At 43.0% G+C, this 22,821-nt stretch overlaps 1 protein-coding gene across 1 annotated transcript in view; it reads right to left on the reverse strand.

Moving 5' to 3' along the window:
* Positions 1-658: 658 nt before the first annotated feature.
* The window catches only part of LOXHD1 (lipoxygenase homology domains 1), a gene marked incomplete at both ends in the record, with an annotated part of 53,745 nt that continues 31,582 nt past the window's right edge, over positions 659-22,821 (reverse strand). The window contains 5 exons of the mRNA XM_010013327.1: positions 659-836; positions 8,419-8,536; positions 12,434-12,561; positions 15,403-15,588; positions 20,230-20,438. Of these exons, the coding sequence (XP_010011629.1) occupies positions 659-836; positions 8,419-8,536; positions 12,434-12,561; positions 15,403-15,588; positions 20,230-20,438 (819 nt within the window). The remainder of the gene's footprint in view (positions 837-8,418; positions 8,537-12,433; positions 12,562-15,402; positions 15,589-20,229; positions 20,439-22,821) is intronic.

Here is a 22,821-nt window from a genome sequence, read left to right on the forward strand (position 1 = left end):
GCACGAGGGAGCTTGCACATAGTTGCAGCTTTTATTCAGTAGCCCTGACAGAAGTTCTCATGAAAAGAGGCAGTGATCCCAGGAAATGACATAGAAATACCATTTCTTGGCTCTGGAAGCTCTGCAGCTTTCTTTATGCTCTGTTCTACCTCTTCTATCTGGTATGCTTTTAGGGATGGTTTTTCTCAGCCTGAGATAAATAGTCTTGAAACATTTTGAAAAGGAGGGTGAATTATTGCTTTCTCCTTTGGGCAAAGCAGACAGTACTGATTGAAAACCTGGAGCCCACCAGCTTTGACCACAGCCTTTTCTTTTCTTCCTATGTGAATGACCTGACCAAAAAGAAAAAGGGGGCTCCTGACCACTGCAACATGGTCTGGCAATAGCTTCTTTAAGGCATCTTCAGAGGAAGTGCTGAGAAGCCACATCTAGGCCTTGTGTCTAAATGTTTTATGCTCAGAGCTTAGATGAGGCTGAATCCCACAAAGTAACACTGTCATGATGAACATCCAGTCAAAATGGCAGTGTTCCAGCATACTAGGGCTAAATTATGCTTTTTTTAAACATAATTCCAAATTACAAGCAGGGGATTTTTTTCCTATTGCTAAAACCTAAACTTCTTACTAGGAAAGTCATAAAATGTACACCATGAATGTACCTCCAATGTCACTGGTTTTAACCTGAAGAGTGTATGTTGTGTCCTCCATCATCTGCTCATCATTTATGACAGCAGGCATCTCACACACAAGACTTCCCCTGGCATTTTTCAGCTTTGACAGCCATTCACCATAGGTAAAGGTGGCCACTTCTTGGTTAGTCAGGTTCTTCAGGATGAGCTGCAAAGAGGCAAAACAAGGTCAAAAAACTACAGCTAAACTGTAGCTACCATTTGAGTAAGAACAAAGATCAAACTTATAAAGTATACAGTGTGGTTGGAACATGGGTAGAGCTTGGTCATAGCTTCAGAACCTCTACTGAGCTTTTCTGGGAAGAAAGCAGCTCTTTCCTATGGACAATATTTACTGTGGTGACTTATCCTGGGAAATGCTCTTCATAATATTGGACCTTTTCATGCATGGGGTAAAGCATAGGAAGAAATTTTCTTCTCTGGTGTAAGTCAGTATGGAATTTACTCCAAAGAAGTAACAGAGAGTTATTAAAAACCACACTATCTCTCCTTAGGTACACAGTATCTTGCTTTCACCTGCCTTCTCTGTGCAAACACAGGGCAATCATTGTAGAAATACACAAACCAACCTGAGACAAATTAAAGCAATGCACAAGATAAGATAAAATTAGGGCAGCAAAAGTTAATGCTTCACACACTCCTCCCCCTGGGGATAGGTGACAGAACAAACAGCATGCAACAGATATTAGTCACACTGTCTAATGTGTCACGGGAAGGAGCTCAGATGCTGTGGTGATAAGAACAGAATAGGAACCTTAGAACAAGTCAGTGAGGTACTCCAACAAACGCCTAATAAGCATCTCACCTTTATGTGTTCTGTTCAGAGCTCAGTGGAGCATCAGTCCATTGTGAGAAAGGCATTACACTTACTTACTGGTAGTAAATTCTCGCTAACCTGCGAGAGTTGAAGGTAAGGGAGGAGACAGAGCTGAAAACTACCATCTGTGTTACCATCTAACACAAACAGAAACCACACCTGGGTGTAGCAGTACATCAGCAAACAGTGTCTTGCAAGGCATACCTCTGCAAAGGCCATGGAAACACAAGCCCAGACACGTCAGAGAAGTGTGACATATTAGAGAAAAATGAATCATGGAGTCATGTCATAGAATCACAGAACGGTTTGTGTTGAAAGGTAGTTTAAGGCTCATCCAGTTCCAACCCCCTGCCATGGACAGGGGCACCTTCCACTAGACCAGCTTGCTCCAAGCCCCTGCGTCCAACCTGGCCTTGAACACTGCCAGGGATGGGGCAGCCACAGCTTCTCTGGGCACCCTGTGCCAGAGCCTCACCACCCTCACAGGGAAGAGCTTCTGCCTCAGAGCTCATCTCGATCTCCCCTCTGGCAGGTTAAAGCCATTCCCCTTGTCCTGTCTTTTCAAGCCTTTGGCCAAAGTCCATCTCTGGAAGTTGTCAGGTTAAAAAGGATACCTGGAGGTGTCTTGTCACACCTCCTGCTCCCAGCATGGCTAACTGCAAGTCTGTGTCCAAATGGGTTTTGAAAATTTTCAAGGGTCGAGATTCCTTGTGGGTCCCTATCTCAGGGCTGCACCACTTTCATTGGGAAGACTATTTTCCTTATATTCAATCAGGATTTTCCTTGTTGCTACTTGTGTCCATCGCTTCATGCCTTTTCTCTGTTCACCTCTGAGAAGAGACTGGACTGTTGCTCTCTGTAACCTCCCTTTAAGTAGCAGAAGATTGCAATTAGATTCCCTCTCAGCCTTTCTTCTCAAGGCTCAAAAACTCTATTTACCTCAGCCTTTCTTAGTAAGCCATATGCTTCAGCCCCTTGACTATCTTAGTGACCTCCTGCTGCACTCTCGTTCATCAGCCGAAAAAACTTGTAAAACTTATCTTGAGATAAAAAGTGCTCAAATTCTGTCCTGAAACTGCATGTGTCCCATTCAATGGCCTTCCGCTGACCCCAACCAAGCTTTGCAGGAGCCTTTAGCAGTTCAAAAGTAGAACATTGCTCCAGATCATAAAAAAGATATTTTAAAGAAGGCAGTAGCTACACTGAAGCTGAAGCTGTAGCTGTGCTCTTTGTGCATTGTACAGTTCTATGGGTAGGACACTCATCTGGGGTTTTCTCTCTGCCTGATGCTATATGGGGATCTGCTATCCCAGAAGTACAGGATATTTTGGGCTGTTGAAGCTGTTCCACTTTTTTAAAAAGCTGCTTATTCACAGCAGGAGATACTATGACTTTGTGGTCAGAAAACTGCTCTATGCGTCAAGAGACACTGAATCAAATCTTTGCTTTGAGCCAAGTGGAAATCAGGTTTCCACCACCCCAGCTGGTGCCTTGTCTGCTGGGGCACAGACCAGAAGGAAGCCTCCTCTATCAAGGATCATAGAACTGTAGAATAGTTAGGGTTGGAAAGGACCTTAAGATCATCCAGTTCCAGCCCCCTGCCATGGGCAGGGACACCTTCCACTAAAACAGGTTTCTCCAAGACCCTGTGTCCAACCCGGCCTTGAACACTGCCAGGGATGGGGCAGCCACAGCTTCTCTGGGCACCCTGTGCCAGTGCCTCAGCACCCTCACAGGGAAGAACTTCTTCCTTCTATCTAACCTGAACTTCCCCTGTTTAAGTTTGAACCCATTACCCCTTGGATGTGTGAATGGTGTCTACATCCTCCTAGTAGTCCAACCTAGGAACTTTTCTTTTGCTAAAATTTGCAAATTTCAATAGCTAATAAGGTCAGGTTGACCAAAAATGCCTTTTTTCCACCTTGGTGCATAAAGTCTGTGTTGGGAAAGGTTCAGCCAGCTCTATCTCTGCCCTGCTCAGGATTGACAGCAGCACTGTTAGCAGCAGAATGTCCTGAGCAAAGCCTGCAGGGAAATGTCAGAGAAGCAGCAGGGGGTAGAAGCAGATTAGAGTTGCCAGCTGGAGTGTACTCACAGACAAATAACCAGCCCATGCCCAGCACTCCAGATGCTGTCTGGGAAAAACTGTCTGGCTACTAAAACTGCTGGAGCAGAATGCCCTCTCTTTCCATTCCCAGCCCCTGAGCAGGGTAGGTGATTTCATCTGTATGCAGCTTCATGTAAGCAGTTAGCACAGGCAGAGCAAGCAGCCTCTGATATCTCGTTGTAGGTTGCTGCTCTGGGGAGGAGCAGACAGGAGAAAGAGAGACATTTTTACGAGCATCATTTGCTCAAGGGAGATCACAGCAAGGGATGTGGAGGTAGCAGGAAGGCTGTGCAGTCTGATTGCTCAGTCATAGCGTGGGTATGTTGCCTACCTTACCTAGAATGAACTGCCTGAACACTCTGCATGAAGACCGAGCTCATCAAGTCAGCCCTGCCTAAGGTCTGTGCTTGGAGATGGGTATCACCAGGGAAGCACCACAGCATATCCCACCCAAGCTGAGGACAGGTAAACAGCCATTCAAGGCATCTCTCCCCTCACAAATCTCACTGCTGAATGCAGAAGCCTAGATAAACTGTTACAAGAGGTGAAATAACTCTGGTAGAGTTCTGAAAACTGATAGAAGAAGAGGACTTTTTAGAGAGTCCAGAGGAGGCCACAAAGATGCTGCGAGGGCTGGAGCAGCTCTGCTCTGGAGCCAGGCTGAGAGAGCTGGGCTGGGGCAGCTGGAAAAGAGAAGGCTCCTCAAGGGGACACCTTAGAGCAGCTCCTAATGCCTAAAAGGGCTACAAGAAAGTTGGGAAGGGGCTTTGGACAAGGGCCTGTAGGGACAGGACAAGGGCAATGGCTTGAACCTGCCAGAGGGGAGACTGAGATGAGCTCTTAGGCAGAAGCTCTTCCCTGTGTGGGTGCTGAGGCGCTGGCACAGGGTGCCCAGAGAAGCTGTGGCTGCCCCATCCCTGGCAGTGTTCAAGGCCAGGTTGGACACAGGGGCTTGGAGCCACCTGCTCTAGTGGAAGGTGTCCCTGCCCGTGGCAGGGGTTGGAACTGGGTGAGCTTTGAGGTCCATTCCAACACAAACCATTCTATGATTCTATGATTAAAGATGAATGTAGCTTTTTCAACAACTAAACTTGCACAAAATTAATCTCATCCTACCAGGAGATGATTGTGGGAGTTGCACACACAGAGGATGATGAGGGATTTTCATTTTGATCATTACGGTCAAGTAAGTCATCTCAGGGAGATGAGCCAAGACTGTTTTTATTTCTGTCTGTTCCCCTCAGGAAAATTAGCCACCATTTGGAAACGAGACGTCTACTTTACATTGCATCTAAACTATTTTTCAGGATACCTGGAACTTGCTGTGGGCATCCTGTGTGCTTTTAAACTCAAACTCTATCACTAACTATGCATTCTAACTGTGCTGTAGAACACCTATAAACAATGAAAAGAAAGAGTGAACAGTGTGTATTAATAAAATGTTGATAATTTGCTTTGTAGCTGATCAAATGTCATAGCTGAAAGGAACTTTAAAACAGCAACTTGAAATTAATTGTGCGCTGTATGCTGTAACTGAAAGGTTTGACATACCTGGTTATTTGATTTACCTCTACTCAGCTTTCCACCAGCTGCAGGCACTCATACCCCATTAACACCAAAATACATAGGTCCTGGAATTTGTCTTTAAAGACTCATCCACAGGTTTTTATGGTTCTGTTGCGTGTCATTAGTCTTTGCTTGAAAAGAAGATCTTCTGACTGTAAAACAAAGACTTTGCTCTGTTGTAAAGAATAACAGTAAGCTTCAGCTATATAATGATTTGTCTCAAATTCTCTTGATCTCCTTTATTATAAAGGAAAAAGAACTGAATAAAAACTGAGTCCAACATTCAGGATTATTTGTGACGTTTGAATGCAATGCAATTAGTGCTTCATTAAGGCAGCTTCTTATCTGTCTGGCTTTGACAGCACAAAGTAACATTAAAATTCCAAGAGAAGCAACCCTGCAGAACTGAACAGTTTCACAATTCCTGTTATTTCACCCAGACAGCTTTCACCCCTTCTTACTGCTGGCTTTTCAACTGTGTATCTAACACACTGGGCAGCAGGTGAAATCATCATGTGGACTGAGGAATTGGCTATCCCAGGAAGAGGTTTCCATAGCATTCATTTAGATGAGTTTCCTAATTAGAAGTCACAATGTTTTTTTACTAAGAGTGTGGTGAGGTGCTGGCACAGGGTGCCCAGAGAAGCTGTGGCTGCCCCATCCCTGGCAGGGTTCAAGGCCAGGTTGGACGCAGGGTCTTGGAGCAATCTGCCCTAGTGGAAGGTGTCCCTGCCTGTGGCAGGGGATTGGAACTGGATGAGCTTTAAGGTCCCTTCCAACCCAAACCAGTCTGTGGTTCTATAACTCTGTGATTCTATTCTCTGTTTTTTCAAAACAAAGAGCAGTGTCACAGTAGCTTGATACGGAAGAACATGCAATTCAGCATTAGATCAGAGGAAAATATTCAAACTCTATGTCTCTCTCAGCAGTGGTGAGATCAGAATGTGTTGCTCGGCTTTGGACAGTTTTTGTCATGTCTGTGCATAGCAGTAATCAATAAAATTCATTCTGGCCCAACACATCACTAACCAAATTTTGTTCCCTCTAGAGATTAAGTATCAGCATTTAAAACTTATTGCTACTATTGGTGCAGTTTGAATCTTTGGCGCTATGTTCATTACTTTGCAGAGATTCTGAATGAAATTTCAATGAATTTTATCTAGACAGAAAAAAAGTGATGACTACTTTCCTGCTTGTACATTGAATCTTTTGCCTGTGTACAATATCACTTATTCATGCATTTTAATTTGTATTTATGCATTTCTATTTCTGGTAAACTAAAAGCAGTATAAATTATGACCAGTGATAGTCATGACTTACAAAAAGACCAAAGAGGATTAAAAAGATCATTTATTGTTGTTTTAATAGAACAAGAAAACTGAGACTATCCTATACATAAATGGAGCAACAAATGGTTAATTACAGGGTTGATGGCTTAATCTAGCTTCTCATTTCACTGTGCTAGTTAGCACTAACTGTGAACCATCTGTCTGAGAGTTTAGCACTACCCCCACAAGTATTTCATTATGCAGTTTTAATATGCACTTTTGACAGAAATGGAAATGGGCTCAGATCAGTTTTCATGTCACACCAGGCTACGTAAGTTTTCAAGGATGGAATACAAATTGGAGAACACAAATCCTTCCTCCCCTCTTCCAGAGCACTCCTGTCTTCTCTCCCTGCCTGGGAATGTCAATGTTACGTTTGCCTTTGCAGGGAAGATAGGAAAGAAAACTAATGAATAAAGTTGTCTATGTATTGCTGGGGTTAGAAGATGCTCCATGCTCTCTTTCGTGAAGAAAAATAGAAACCATGGGTACAATTTTCAAAACTTCCTAAAATATGGGTGCTTGGCCTGCCTGTTGCTTCTGTAGAGCTGTAAGAGAGTTATAAGACCATCTGACAAGTCCAAATGAGAACTCGTTCTTGCCCACTTCCTTGGGAAAGCCTTGCTTTGGGTGACAGTCCATCAGGCTCAGGTGTTGGAAAGCTGGACAGAACTGGCAATGGGAAGATGTTACCTGCCACTAAAGATGCTGCCATCCCTTGCTTTTGAGGTACTGCCAATTCATGACTGCATGTATCTGGATGAATAAGCTTTATTTTATTTCATTTTCTAAGAATATGATTTATAAAACTCATGGGAAAGTTTTGGGGAGTGACAAAGGGAGTTTGACGAAGATGACTGAATCAAATCAGAGAACAGATTGAGTTATTCCTGAGGCACATAGAGAAAAATCATGTCTGTGGCATCTATTCAGAAAATATATGCTGGAGGTCTTATGCTTTGGAAAGCTGTACAAGAGTAACTGATAAAAAACTTAGAAGTGGCAATGTTCATGTGAAAAATGTACTACATGACAGGAATGCTTTTTAGCCCATGCTCACGGAGGTGAAAAGCAGTTCATCATTTCACTGGAAACTGGTGGCTACCTTTTAGAAACACATTATTTATGGGGAAAAGAAGGACAGCTTCAGCCTAGTCAAAAAGGATAAAGGACCCAATAAAAAAAACATGCACTAGTCTTTCTGAACATGGGTTAAGCTATTGAGTCTTAAACTATTCGCATAAAAAGTCAAGACGTTCCCATATATAAGTGATCTTTACAAGATGGTGATTTGGTAAAGAAGATAAAAGCAAGCACTGTGCTTTTGTGCAAGATAGGACACTAGAGAAAAACACAGTCAACAGACGCAGTGGGAGTCATTTTGAATGCTCTATTCAAAACTAAGGAAGAAAATGACAACTTACTTATATGAACAAGAAAAGAAATAAATCTGCCTGTGTACAAGAGGGAGAAAGAAAGGGGAGAGGTGGGATGTTTCACCTCAAAGGATGGATTTCTTGGAAATATTCCATCAAACAGGCCCCATAATAGCTGTGTCTGCCTGGCAGAGGGACATCCACTCTCCTGCGAGGGCAGAGCATGGTAGGGGTCTGCAGGAGCTGAGGGTACATCCCAGGGGCCATACAATATTGCAGGTGCCCTGGTGGTAGGCCAAGGCTCTTTTGCAGAGAGGGAGAGTGCTATCTAGCAGCAGAGACTGTGGCAAAGCTTCACAGCTCTGCTTTTGCCCCTGTTCCTTTTTGTCTCAACTCCTTCAGGAAAAACCCATAAGAAACCAAATGCTGGGAATGAATACAAGTGAGTCATTCGCTGCCTTTCTCCTCTTTCTCAAGGGCTGAAAGGCTTTAACACAAGCAGGTTGCAAAGCAATGTGTGATGTGAAGCGCATTACCCTTTCCAGGTACCAGTGCGGGCGAGTCCCCTTCCCATCTGTCCGGATCCTCATCTTCCTGAGGGGTGCGATGTCGGCAATCTCCATAATGAAACTGTCTTCTTGGCCTCGCTCAAACCTGGGGGGATTGAAAGACCGAGGAAGTTTCCTGCTGCTTTACAGCATCGTTACATCTTGATCCACTGTCCGTGCTGCAATTCACACCTTGCCAACAGCCTCAAATTAAAAGTTTACAAGAGCACTTCATTGCACTTGAGCTTTCCTGTCCTGCAATCATCAGCTACTGTGTTTTTGGCAAGACTGCCTCAGTGCAGATTTGACAGGGATTCCTCCTCCCCTGGAAAATCAAGCCCGTACAAGGCACCTGGAGTCATTCCAGGCAGCCTATAGAAGACATTATCACTCCGTTTGTACTCAGAATAATAGAGACTCATAGTCAGGTTTCTGCACATCGCCTTCCTCCTGACATCTGGCCATGTCCTTAGCCCATCCCAACTAGAAGGCAAAGCAACTTTGTGTAATCTTCTTCTGCTAAGATGTAGCACATACATAACTTTGCATTCACCGTGGAGACAGACAGTTGCTGCAGCTTAGCTAAATACAGCAACCTCATTGCAAGTCAGAGCTCAGCGCCTAAGTTTAGTAAGCTCAGGCAAGCTGTGTTAGAAAGGAGCCAAACCCGACTGTCCTGCACTCCCCTCATGAATTTGGGGCATTTGGATTTGCAAACTAGCTCCATCTTCATTAAGAACCAGGGTGGATTTGTGTACATTATATGAAAGATCTTACCCTATGCTTGGCTGCTGTATATAGGCACAAGGATGTGTAGGAATTGCTGCTCATCCATAGCAATCAGCAGAAAGTAGGAAAAGGGGAAAAATAGCTAACATATGCTTCCTGAAGAAGATATTACACTGGCTAGAATTGCAGCCAGTTTACCTCTCTCTTAGCATCTATGGTGCTAGGAAGAAAGCCTTGCTCCAGCAAAAGTGCTGCCTCAGGCTCAATATTCTCAGTTCGGAGCAAGTGTGTCTTCTAGGTTTTCCCCCAAAACCACTTTGCTACACCTGCTGTGGGGTTGGAGATGGAAATAGAACCCTTGCTAAGTGGAAGGAAGCCAAATCCTGGGGGTCTATCATGCAGCACCATGGCCACTCTGCAGCTGAGGTTTCTCCTTCGAGCAAAATTCTCCTTGTGACTATGTTACCTGCGTCTGCTAATAGGCTTGGAGAGAGCTCTACAAACTGTGGGCACTACCATAGCATAGAAAATCCATAATGATGATATCTCATTCCTGGCAAGGCATTCAGCCTCCTATAGCTCTGCAGTGCCAGGACATGGATAAAAAAACCCATTTATTTACCAACCTCTGCTCACATTACACCCCACAGCATGGATGTGATTATCCTCACACCATTATCTAAGCCTGCATAGCTGCAGATGTTAGCAATAGGGATTGGCTCCAGCCTCTCAGTTTTCATCCAGGCATTGCTTTCCCTGCGCTCCCAGAGGCACTTGGATGGTGTGTTTTGGTCCCAGTCCATTTCCAGTTATTAAGGGTTATAAGTTTGCTCTTTGAAAAACTCCCATCTCTCTATTTGTCTTTCTGTGGTACTGGATACCAAGACAGCCTGTTTCAGTGTGAGAAAGTGAATGTGCTTTTGTGCCTGGACTGGGTTTTATTTAAGAAAAGAATTTATTTATTTAAGAAAAAGATGTGACTCTTCCAACCTGAATTATCCCGTGCTCCTACGATCAGTTTTCATTACAATCACTATTACCTACAAAGCTTCATAGAAGTCTCTCACTCTGATCTCTTTGTTAGCAAAACAAACCATTATTTATCTTCAGTAAATGGCTTGTTTACAGTATGAAAGGCTGATACTCACCTGCTACTACCCAGAAGTCATTGTGCTAAAGGGAAGCAATTGCTAAAGTGACAAACTAGGTGACCCAAGAGCTCTTTTCTATCCCTCATTTATATAAACATGAACATAAGCCTGAAAAAATTTGAGAAAGGAAGAAGTACCAGGCAAGCTGACTGCTGCTATTCCTTTTCCAGGACACCGAAGCATTTATCTGAGGGGTTTCATTAAGCTTTTCTACCCATGCCTGCTCTTAGAAATATGTCTATTGCCCAGAGGCCTTGGCAATAACAGTAATGTAGCTAAAATTGCCTTAAATCTGCAGCAGGTTAGACAGACAATTCTTCGTAATGCACTAAGCTGCTGTGAGTGAATTGGCACTGAATGGCCCCAATAAAGATTAAATGCCTTTTACCATTTGGTTGCAGTGGCTCTCACCCATCCTTTACTGCTGGCACAAAGGCTGGAGACATTTCCATGCGAAATGTCTCCAGGGGAAACCTGTCTTCTTAACAGCTGGATGAAGACTGGCGGGAACAGTGTGGAAACAGGTGGTATGCGTATCTGGGGACATGCATGTCCTCTGCACAGGGTGCTAGTGTATAGCTGCAGGTATGATACAGAGCATCTCCAGTTAGCAGAGATGTGCCAGGACATGCTCAAAGAATAGCACAGCACCCTGGGATATTAACAGCTGTGGTTTACATATCCTCCTTCTTCATGCAGCCCCAGTGATTTTCCAATACCTTTTGAAGAACTTCCACTGGCGGAAGACAACACAAGCAACTAATAACATATAAACTGCATGGCTCTCCTTTATTACATTTTCCCATCATTATATCAGAGATTATCCATCCCACCCATATGGACAAATATGATAGGTTTTGATAGGCTATAACTTAGGGATATCAATTGCCTATCAAGGTGGATCAAAACTGCAATCTCTCTTTTGAGGGGATGGAGATGCCTTAGTCCCTTTTATAGATTTTTGGTTGACTTGCCCTGATGTGAAGTCTGCTTTATTTTTAAGTACAAACAGCTGTGGTCCATTTCCCCTCCCATTAGAATTGAATGTTGGTCTTAAAATAGTGGAAAACAGACCAGTTTGGGATACCCTGGGGTGTCGAAAGGGGGATGTCACCAATAGCCAGACACGTTGGTAACCCAGGTTCATTGCCCCACATGTTGGATGTCTCTCTGTGATGGGGAGCAGAGCCAAGAGCTTTGGCTTTCTGCTGTGACAGCTGCAAGTAAAACATGCCCTGAGCAAACACCTCTGTGCAGGAAGCCTTATCTTCAATTACTCAGCCCACGTGATATGCAAAGCTGCATCGCCAGGAAGCTGGTGAAGAGTCCAGCGTCACCTCAGCAAGTTGAGGTCAAACCCTGTGGCTAAATACTCCAGCCCTCCTGACACTCTCTAGATGCTTTGCTGAATAAATCAGAAGTAGCCAGTTAATTAAATTTAAGCCTGATGAAGCCTGTCTTCAAAAGATCGTTAGTGCCATGCTCATTCTTGAGCATGCCAAAGCTTTCTGTAGCAAGAGAAGTGCTAGAAAGGAACAGGAAAGCATCAGGATATGGATTTGTTGCATGTGGCCTTTTTTTGGCTTATAGAAGTGCTGATATCAGACCAGGGATACAGTGTTTGTTAGCTGTTTCTGCTGAAGAAAACATGAGATTTCATCATTTCATTAAAATCAGAGCATATAATGCAGTGCTCTGGGCAGCTCACAGCCCATTTCCATGTCTCTGCACCGCAAGGCCACATCTGGGCAGATGTCATCACACATCCACATTGCAGAAGTTGCAACTGTGGTTTCATGCAATGTCCACAGTTCCTCTTGAAACCAATGCAGGACTTCACAATTCATGTTTTTGTTCACCACAATGGTTATCTCTGAAGCCACTCAGGAACAGGTTAAACACTTCTACAAATGACAAAGTATGGCTTTCCCTGACTACCTGGTTTCCTCTGCTCTGCTAACTACATTACAAGATCATTTGCAAGGGGCCCAGTTCTGAATCTACAAAGTCAATGGGAGTTTATCTTTGTGTTTCAGTGGGAGCACCATCAGAACCCTAAGTGCTCCTTGACTTGACACTGATCAATCCCTTTCTAACCAACAAAAAATATGAAATTACTGTACCTGTCTCCATTTTTCTCCAGTGGCATCTCCTCGGTGTTCCCATTAGATCCAAAGACAGTCATGAAAATGCTGGCATCAGTACCACCACCTTCAATATCTCCAGTCACAACTGTGACTTCGTAGAGGACCTGGTGAGGATTTGAAGCAATCAGAAGGTCTCATTTGAACAGCTGTCCTTAAGCCACACGAAAGTCTGGGCAAAAGGCTAGACAGGCTTTGCAGATTTCCTTCATTGCCAGAAATGGTTACAACACAGATACTTGGCTTCTCTCCATACCATGGTTCTCAGGGGCAAAGTTAGAGGCTGAAACTTGCTACAGGACCTTCCTCTTTGCATCATCTATAACTTTCTCTGCAGATTTTTCCCAGCCTGAATAGACTCAGAAAGAGACACATTCATTTTATCAACAACACTCTTGTGGAGCAATGAAGACCTGGTAAACCTATTCTCCGTGGGAGTCACAACCCTCATGTCAATGGGTGGATCTGCTGTTGGCATCCCCTCCCAGCTACCTCGCAGCACTCCAGACCTCTGCACTGCACCAAACTCTTGCCATTTTTAAAAAAACAGCTCCCAGAGTTACAATTGTTTATTTCCCCTGACTGCAAAATATTTCCCCCAGTGTTAGGGTCCATCTGGACACATTTAGTCCAGCATCACTAATAGGTTTGAAGTCTGTACATCTGAACACAGTCTAAAGCAAAAAAAAAAAAATCACTGTTTCCCAGTGGGATGCACACTGCAGCCTCAAACACAGAGTGTTCCCAGATCTTGTACACTGAAGGTACGCCAGTTTGTGAAAGACGTTTTACATCATTTTCACCTTATTAGCTTAATGTTGTTCTTTTCTCCTGACATGTGAATAGTAAGATTCAGAATAAAATATCTCAGCAGTGTGCAAGCCCCAGTGGCTGTCAGTGGCATTAAGAGCATTAGGCCACTTAGATACTTTCAAGATCGTACCTGTGGTAACGAGACCTCTGGATTTAAGAGGTGGAAGAACATCAAGAAACTGCCCCAACAAAACATCTCAAATAGTGCAAGTTTTATTGGCCTGAATTGTGATTGCCACATAAACAGTGCAAAGGAATAATGTCATAGAAAACTTATTTTTCATGTTTTTTCAATCCTGAGTAACCTGTTCATCATATATTCATCCTCACACATATTTTAATTAATAGAAAACCACCATATTTGCTATAGGTAGGAGAAGAAAAACTCTTTTAACAATACATTAAGGGTATATACAATGTCCACTATGGTGGACATTTATTAGTTTCTTTATGTACGGGAAGAGAAATATTCAATTTAAAGCACAAAGAGGGAATATCAAGCCAAGAACAAAATTAAATTCAAATTGGTATGTATGGCTGTGCAAGGGTCAAGCAAAAGCAAAATGAAAAAACATTAACTTTCCCAAAGATGTTGACTGTATTAGTCTTCTTTGAACAATAATATAAAGAATAAGCTAACTCAGTTTCTAACTACAGCTATTTACAAGGGAAGAGTCCCAAATTCCCTCAACCAGGAGACTGATCAGAAAGTCAAATGCACACTTCTGATTTCAGATCTCAAGCATCTCCCCTGATTTCCTTCAAACCTTTCAGCAAGTTTCTGGCCCAACATCATAGAAAAAAAATTTAGTTAGATGTGTCTACTTTTGGCATGCTTATAAAAATAAATATTCAGGATCAAGCTTTCAAAGGAAGACTGAACATAAGTCTTCATTAACATCCACTTCAATCTACAGGCAAGTCATCAGCTCACCAATAGCAGTTTGGAAACCTTATCGGGAGGTTAAGCGACTGATGTGAAGTTTTTAAAAGATTAGGTTTTAACCTTGGTATTCAGTCTGAGTGAAGGATTTTTTTCCCTCTTAGGTCAGTTCCAAGACTGAAGCCCGCACTGAGTTGTTGAATCCTTCAGAGATGCTAAAAATGTTATCACATTTTCGTGTGTCTAGGGAACAAGACAGATTTCAGGAAAATATATCTAGCTTGGGAATCAAGAGCAGCGTAAAGAAAAATAATGTACTATGAAAGTGTAACCTTACTGTAAATAGAAACACAGCTATAGAGGTTTTAAATTGCCATACAGGTATTAAACACGGCATTATTGTCCCATTCATCTAGACTGTTATTTCAGTCATAAATCTTACATCCAAAATCAGTGTAGCTTAGCTTTCATATTTGCACTTGGTTGGAATATGGCTTGGCACACATTGCTTCAAATTTCATATATATGGATGAAAAGACTATATAGGGTTTGAGGTTTTTTCCCTTGCTTATTCAACTTTAATTAGTTATTAATTTCAAATATAAAAATTACAAATATCTTGGTGTTTCAACATTTCCAATTATTGTTAGTTTCTAATCAATTTCAGTCTCCCTATCCTGTCTGGAAAAGCATCTCTGGCAGTGTTCAAGGACAGGTTGGATAGAACCTTGGGTGACATGGTCTAGTGTGGGGCATCCCTGCCCGTGGCAGGGGGTTGGAACTAGGTGATCTTAAGGTCCTTTCCAACCCAAACTATTCTATGATTCTATGTAGCCACACTGTGCAGAAACTAAAATATTTCCACTACTCTAATCTGATGAGTTGGAAGATTCTCCCCAAACAAAACATGGTGGAGTTAGATTGCACCAAGGCGTTTATGTTGCAGCTGCTCCCACTCCACAGGTATGAGGTGACAAGGTGGGTGCTTGAAGTGTAGTGACAAAATGAGGACACACTGCTGATCTGTGTCCTACCTCTTCCGCCCTTCCCTGCCCTTCTGCCTATAACACAGTTGCATCCAGTGCTACTAATCAGTGCTTCAAGAGGTAATGATACTAAACCACTCCTAAAGATTTTGCTGAAGAAACGACAAACAAATCCTCTGTAAATAAAAGGCTCAAACCACATGGATATATCACAACCTACATCAGCACAGGTCCATGCAACAGCCAAAGATGAGCCTAGAGCCTACCTTGACGCCAATGTTAACACAGTCCGCATCCAGAATGTTGAGGATTCTTGAGGTGAGCCCATCACCTTTGTCTCTGGCCAGCCAGCACTTACAGACAAAGTTATACATGACACCCTTGGTGGGCACGACGATGTTGAGCTCTTCCACCAGCCAGCAGCTCTCAGGGGTAGCGCCGTCATGCCCCACCTGAGAGAGTCAGGGAGAAAACATCTGCTTGTTAAAGGGGATTTCTTGGGACGAAAGCCCCCTACTAGGTGTTTAAACCGGAGATGTAGGACTGAGTGTTGACTACACTCACCATCATACAAACCATTTCCAGAGTGGAACGGAGGAAGCTGTGAAACAGTTCATGCCATTGGTGCCCAACAGTCTAGACATCAGTAGACATAGCAGATGATGTGGGCAAGGAAGCTCAGGGCAAGGGCTGTTGAGCATGAGGGAAAGCAGGACACAGCCAGTCCCATAATTAAGGAAGATAGACTGGACTGACCTACATGAAAACATTTCCAGTCTAATACTGCTCTGCTTCTTCTCCACTGACCTCTATCTGCTAATTTGTCAATCTCTGCAGACCCTTTTCTCCACTTTCTAACCCCTTCCACTGCTGTTGCAACACTTAGAAGTGACTATCCAAAGCTTCATAGCCAAGATGAAAGACACAGCTAGGCAAACACCCACATGTGTTATTCAAACACTCCTTCCCTCTAAGGAAGTCTAAGTCAACTGTATGTATCAGGCTGTTTCTCTGTTTCCCATCTACTTTAACTACAAAAGCTCCATGTTTGTGTAAAAGGCAACAGATGGAGCTTACATCTGTAACTGTTTGATCTTCCACGATCAAGGATCACTTCCCCCAGGCTAAAGAATAGTCCATCCTGGAGAGCAGGAAGTCATACAAGAGTGGCAGGAAGCCTTCATGGATGAACAAGAGGCTCCTGACAAAACTTAAATGGAAAAAGGAAGAACACCAGATGTGGCAGCAGGGTCAGTGAACCTGGAGAAATACAGAGACACTGCTCAAGTGTGCAGGGATGAGGTTAGGAAAGTCCAGGCACACCTTGGAGCTGATTCTGGCAAGGGCCATAATGAGCAATAAGTGGTGTTTCTACAGGAATATCATCAGGAAAAAGAGGATGATGGTCCAAATTCTCCAAGAAACTGCATGTGTCCCTCTTACAGAATGTGAGGAATTCATCCTGGGGCAGACTTAAAAGCATTATTCTCTATCCCAGTTGATGCATGAAACTCCATCAGCCAGTCATTCCAGTGAGCTATCTGTACATAAAAGGTAGAATAAAAGAGGTACCTGCACTTCATTATTTTCAGAGCAGGTGTTGTTTGTGTTGTTTCTAGGAAAATGAGGTCCTTAGTTCTCACTGGGTTTGTTTTGAATGTATTAGGATATTTAGAGTTGCTTGCAAAATAATTTTTAATAGCAGATTCATATAGGGTGATGTATCCATGGTGTCTCTCTTTCCTCAAAAAACAAATGGTCTTTTTTATCTGACTGTCTCAGCCATCACTGCTGTTAAGAGTATTATTACTATACTAATGTCTGTGCAGCTGCAGAAAATTAGAGTTAACCACCAGGGAAATACAGGTCTACAATGGATGCATTAATACTCAGATTCTTGGGGTGTGAGGTGAATGGAAATAGAGCACTTGCATTCCCACTGCCTCTCTGACAACTTGGCTGCCCTCCTCCAAACCCACAGCCCTTCTGAGAGTCTGCACACAGCCTCTTGAGACCTGTTGCAGGATGGCACAGAAAAGGCAATGGGAAAAGTTCAGGGCAATGGCTCTGCAGTGAAGCAGGGACAAAGCAGCTGGTGGAAAAATCTTAATGAGCTTATTAAAATCTGCTGCTCTTTTGTGTCCATTACAGCTCCCTCCTTAAGCGTCATTCCAAGACATTGCTAGGTACCAGATTTTCACAGCAACCTTTAACTCCTTTGGTATCAGTGACTGGACAGAAGAAAGCATCCTGCACATCCAGGTGCCCTGAAAAATCTGCACACAAGCAGATTTCCAAGGGCCTCAAGAACAGTGTTATAAAGTTTGGGACAAATTCATCCAGTACTGAGCCTTCCTTATGTCTGGACTTTGAGAGCAGAGCACTGGGATTTGCTTTTCAATTCCAAGTAATTCTGTAAATACACCACTTCAATACAGCGAGTGATCTCTCAAAAGCCATGGCCACACCAGCAGCATAGCCTGGACGTGTGTGCTAATATCACAAGTTATTTGAGGCTGAGATGTTCAAGCTGAAGTCAGAACAACAGAATTTCAAAGGCTGTTTGAAAACCTTTGTAACTCATTCCTACTGTCCTTGAAGGACCGTTGAGTACCTCACATCACCAAGACTAAGATGCACAATTCACACCGAGCAGCTCACAGTCACAAAGAAACTAAGTGCAACAACAGGGGGAAATGGGAGACAATCTGAGTGGTCTCTAACTTGAGATAGAAGGAAAAGATAAAAGAAAAAAAAAAAAAGATTTCCTGCTTAATGTGCAAGGTACAGAGAATACTAGAGTGACCTCAGGGTCTTCCAGAATCCTGCCCTTAGTCAGTGAAGGGCTGGACTTTAAATACTTGTATGTCCTTGGCTTTACTCTGTGCTTGTGATTGAGAAAGGCTCTGAACCAAAAGTCCAGAAGTGGTTTAGAAATGGAGAACAGTGAAAGACTCTTCCCAACATACCTGTGTCTCTACAGCAACAGCTGTCTATGAACAGAGATACTTTTGTTCATTAGGAGAAGAAATATTTAAATTTGTCTTAAGAACACAGTATAAAGTGCCTACTGAATAATATGTATTATTTATTTTCATGTCAGTGTATCTGTTAAAGTACCCCAGTAGTAAATATGATATCTTTAGGCTTACAAGACAGGTATAAATGAGCCGCTTTCAAATTACTTCATGTTCCACTGTTTCTGCTTTCACTAAAGTATATTTGCAGCAGGAGAATAATACCAAAGTAGAAGTGGCATCACACTGCAAATCTTATGATCCTACTAAATCCTGCAGTCTGCTGCCTGGGTTATACAGAGGGCTTCTGAAAACTTAATCCCCATGCTCTGCTATTTTCACATGGTAACTGATATTCAGAACTTCTTGCCTTCTTCCAGAAGCGGCCAAATGCCAAACCTGAGAACGAACTGTTCCTCACTTTTCCCAAGTAGATAACTCCAGTTTTCTGCAATGTCCCTGAACACTGCAATTTTGTACAAGAAGAATATGGACTGATTCCATGGCAACCTCAGCAGACTGGCACACCGATGTCATTGCTGGGACATGGATCAACAACAAGGGACCTTCCAAGCAGAGGGCACTGCATGAAGGAAAGCAGAAGACCAGGAGCAGATGGCTCCTCCAGCTACAAGCTGGGGGGTTACAAACTAAAAAGGAACATGAGCAAGAGGGAGGCAGCAGCAGACTGGTGACATCACTGAGGATAGGGCTGAAAGAGTACAGAAGACCATCACCAGCTTGAAAGCTACATGTTCTTTCTTTTTCTAACTCTGCATTTCATTTACAACCTTTTATCTTCTTTCCCTTTTGTAATCCTTCGCTTCTGCCTATTTCCAAGTGTCTGCTCTTACTTTCTCCTATTCTCTACCCCTTCCTCGCCCTACTCATGATCTCTTTTCCAGCATCCTTTTCTGTTTCTTTCTTCAGCCTGTTCATTTTGTCTCTCTGACATTGAGGGGTTATACTGGCTTTTCTGTCCCAGTCCATGTGTTTTCCATGTGCACAGAGAAGGATTTATGCACTTGCTTCACTTTCAAATTTTCACCTAGAGATGGACCAGATAGAAAGTACCACTAACACTCATAATAACCAGACACTGGAGTGCATTAAGGAAATGGCTGATGGTAAACTCAAAATATGGAAATCTCTCAAGGAAATTTCTTAGAGTCCATTGCTTGAATGAAAACTAATAGGGGTGCATCAGTCTATCAGCTGCTACAACAGGACATACAACTCCAAAGATTTTTTAATTACTTAGGATTTCTCTATATTTTTTCATTTATCTACCAAATACACAAGCACAAGCATCAGCACATAAGTTTACTGAAACACAAAGCATGGGGTAAAAATAAAACTAAATAGGCTCTTGAAGTTCCAAGATGCTGTGGGTTTCAGCAGGCGATGGGCTGGAGCAGGCTTTCAAAGAGATGAAACTGCCATATGAAATAAGAATAATGTACGCAAATGCTCTGGAAGATTCATGTGAAGTTTAAGTTCAGTGATGGAAAGTCTATGCAAATTCTGTCTCCCTGAGCCATAGCAGAAAAAATGTCTCCTGTACCAAAATCTATTTGTGCACGTTACTTATGAGCAATGATTAATTTTCTTCTCTGAGCCTGGGTCCTCCAAGCTGTGAAAACAATTTTAATGTTTAGCTAGGAAATTATACAAGATGTGTTTCTCACTGCAGGCACAATTTATGAAACCCAACTGGAAGGAGAGTAAAAATCAACTAGGAAAAAGACCAGTGGAGGACTGCATCCTGGGAACCTTCACTGCATCTGTCAATAACAGGGCTTGACTAAATACAGTGCCAGAGCCGGGACAAAATGGACATGTTACAGCTTCCTTATAATTCAAGATTATCTTCTGCCTCTTGAGGATCTTGGGTTTTGTGAGATATAGAGCATACTTATTTTCAGGTTCAGACACATGTGAAATCTCATTAGCACATCCCTGATTACAGCCCTTTTCGACCCGAGTGCCTTCCCTTCACTGCTAAGAATAACAGCAACATATGTTTTCTTTGGCCATGTGTATGCCTCCAGTACTCGTTCTGTCTTCACAAAGTACCTCCACTTTTTTGATCTCCCCAACATCTAGGCCCCAAACAGAGAATTTTTCTACAGAGCCGTCTGCAAACTCGTCTTTTCCTTCTGGGAGATCCAACCACAGCCTCTCAGTCTGCACTTTCTGAGGACCCATGATGATGATATACACTCGGCTGTCGGTGCTGGAGTCGTACTCAGTGCCGGTCGTCACAGTTATGTGGTATGGGATCACTGCAACAAACAAAGGTTTAGTCATCAGAAACCCCCCAGACATATGCATTTACATGAGACTTCAGAAAACCAAGGACTCATCCCATCAGGTGGAGCAGTCGTGCATGCTAAGTAGGTTCACATCCCATTGAGCTCATTTGGAGAAGGGATAACACCATGCAGCACTGGGCTACAAATGTGCATGGGAGACTACTTTATCATACACTTGGGACTGAATTCTGCAAGGGTTAATTTCCCCAGGCAACCCTATTAGCTGCAAGGAGGTTGTAAGTCCAGATTTCTCACTAATAGCTGACAGAACAGCAAAGGGCTTGAATTTTTATTTACACCAAGAGACCTTCCTGAAGATGAGACTGAGCAACTAAATCTTAAATAGGCTATTAGATTAAAGTGATCTTATGTTCACTCTTCAATAAAGGCAAATAAATCTATGCTGACTCCAAGGTAAACCATCACTGAGTGAATGTCCCAGTACAACTGCAAATGTTCTCCTTTGTGATTCATTCAAGGATTGCCGTGATCTATGGGGCAGCTCAGGGTTCCAGCATCCCTTTGCAAATCCAGGCAAACCATGAACAATCCTTGTATTAATGGTAGGCCACTCAATAATTTTATACTTTGAGTAATAATATCATTCTTGGTAAAAACCTTCAGGCCAAGGCTTGGGACTTAGCAGGTTGTTCTGTGGTTTTCAGACATTGCAGTTCAGCTGCTGAAAGGGAGGAAGTGCCAGACTGCTTTTCAACTGCTTTCCAAAGGCTCATTTGGGTAAGCTGAGCAGGCGGTGCAGAATTAGATGCTAAATACTCAGAACATTTGTGCAGGGCTGTTCAAACTGTTCTGACAAGACTCAGAGCTCTGAAACTTGCCTTGTCACAGACTAGAATCTCAGCCTGGCTTCATCATCACTTTTTTGATTTGAAAAGGCTCGGTTGGCTTTCAGATCACCTGGGATTGGTATCTAATTTTGCTTTATGATGACTAACAGCATTCTCGGGGTGGGGGTTGTACTAGAAACTCATGTCAAGCTTAGAATATGTGTGCAATACCAGGGAAGGCATGAATTCATGCTGACCAAATCTGTTCTTACCTCTGGGCAGAGCAGAACCCAGAGAGATTCATTCAGTCCCAGTCTGAGGATTTTGTGTACCAACACAAAATAAACTGATGATTAGGCAAGACTTATTCTCCCCATTATAGTATCATTTACATTTCAGTGTGTGCATCAGCATAATGATATGCAATGCATTCTTCACAAAGTAGTCATTGGAGCTGACAGTATTAGGAGAAGAAAGAGTTTAGCTTTAGGCAAGACAAATTTTGTAAGAATATATCAAAGGATCATGTTTAGATCAGCCCCAGACCCCTCTTTAAAATAAAGTATATCTTGAAGAGGGACAGAACTTTCTTTTATACAGTTTTTATCCTGTTCTCCTTTGCCAGAGTAAGTTCACAGAACTACAAGCATTTCCAACTGATGTTGCATCCTCAAGCCAAAGTACTTGAAACATTGGTAGAAAAAATGAGATGTATGAGAAATTATCATTTCCCACTTTAAACAATGGATACAGAGATGTACAGTAAGTTCAGGAAACACTGTTTCAGGAAACAGCAGGAAACACTGATTGTTATTCTTTCCTCTAAAAACTAGAAGAGTAATCCTCTAATTTGTTTATCTCCCCTCTCCACTGTCTCCCTCTTTCTCTGGGACTCATAGTTCTACTTCTTCAAATGCAGGAGAAGCTAGAACCTGAGGCATGTGGCCACAGCAGGACAACACAGGTCCTTCAGCCCATCTTTCTTTGCCCTGTTTCCTTGAGCCCCTATGCAGGGGTCATGCTGTTTGAAGGCACACATGCACCCCACAGAAGGTTGGGTTTCATTAGAGATACAGACCACATTGTCTGCAGCAGGTTCCTAGTCAAGAGGGCCTTTTGCTGCTCTCCATCCCCACATCACCTCCTGTCCCCCAAAGATATTCACCAGCTTGAGCATGGGAGAGTCAGAACTGGGCTGCTTTAACTATCAGTCCCTTTCCCAGGCAGCACTCAGTACCACTTCCTCTAATCAACTAATTAACAGCTGGCTTTTTATCCAGCCCAGGAGGTGGCTGTCTGGCTCACACAGTCCATTTTATCTGACATTCCTTCAGGATGCAGTTTCCTTAATGAGGCCGTGTCACTGCAACAGAGATAGTGTTGATGAGAAACTCCAGAACTCGGAAGAGAAAGGCCACCCGGCACAAAGGAGATGATGGGAACTATCCTAGCTCTAATGGAGAGGGGTTCTCATGGGAGATGCTGATGTTTCACCCATTATTTGTGAAACTACTTGGAATGCCAACATGGCAGATGTTATCCATTGTCTCACCACAGAAATAATA

This window comes from Nestor notabilis, unplaced genomic scaffold, assembly GCF_000696875.1.
Source record: "Nestor notabilis isolate BGI_N333 unplaced genomic scaffold, ASM69687v1 scaffold9174, whole genome shotgun sequence".
In the NCBI taxonomy this organism is placed as follows: Eukaryota; Metazoa; Chordata; class Aves; order Psittaciformes; family Psittacidae; genus Nestor; species Nestor notabilis.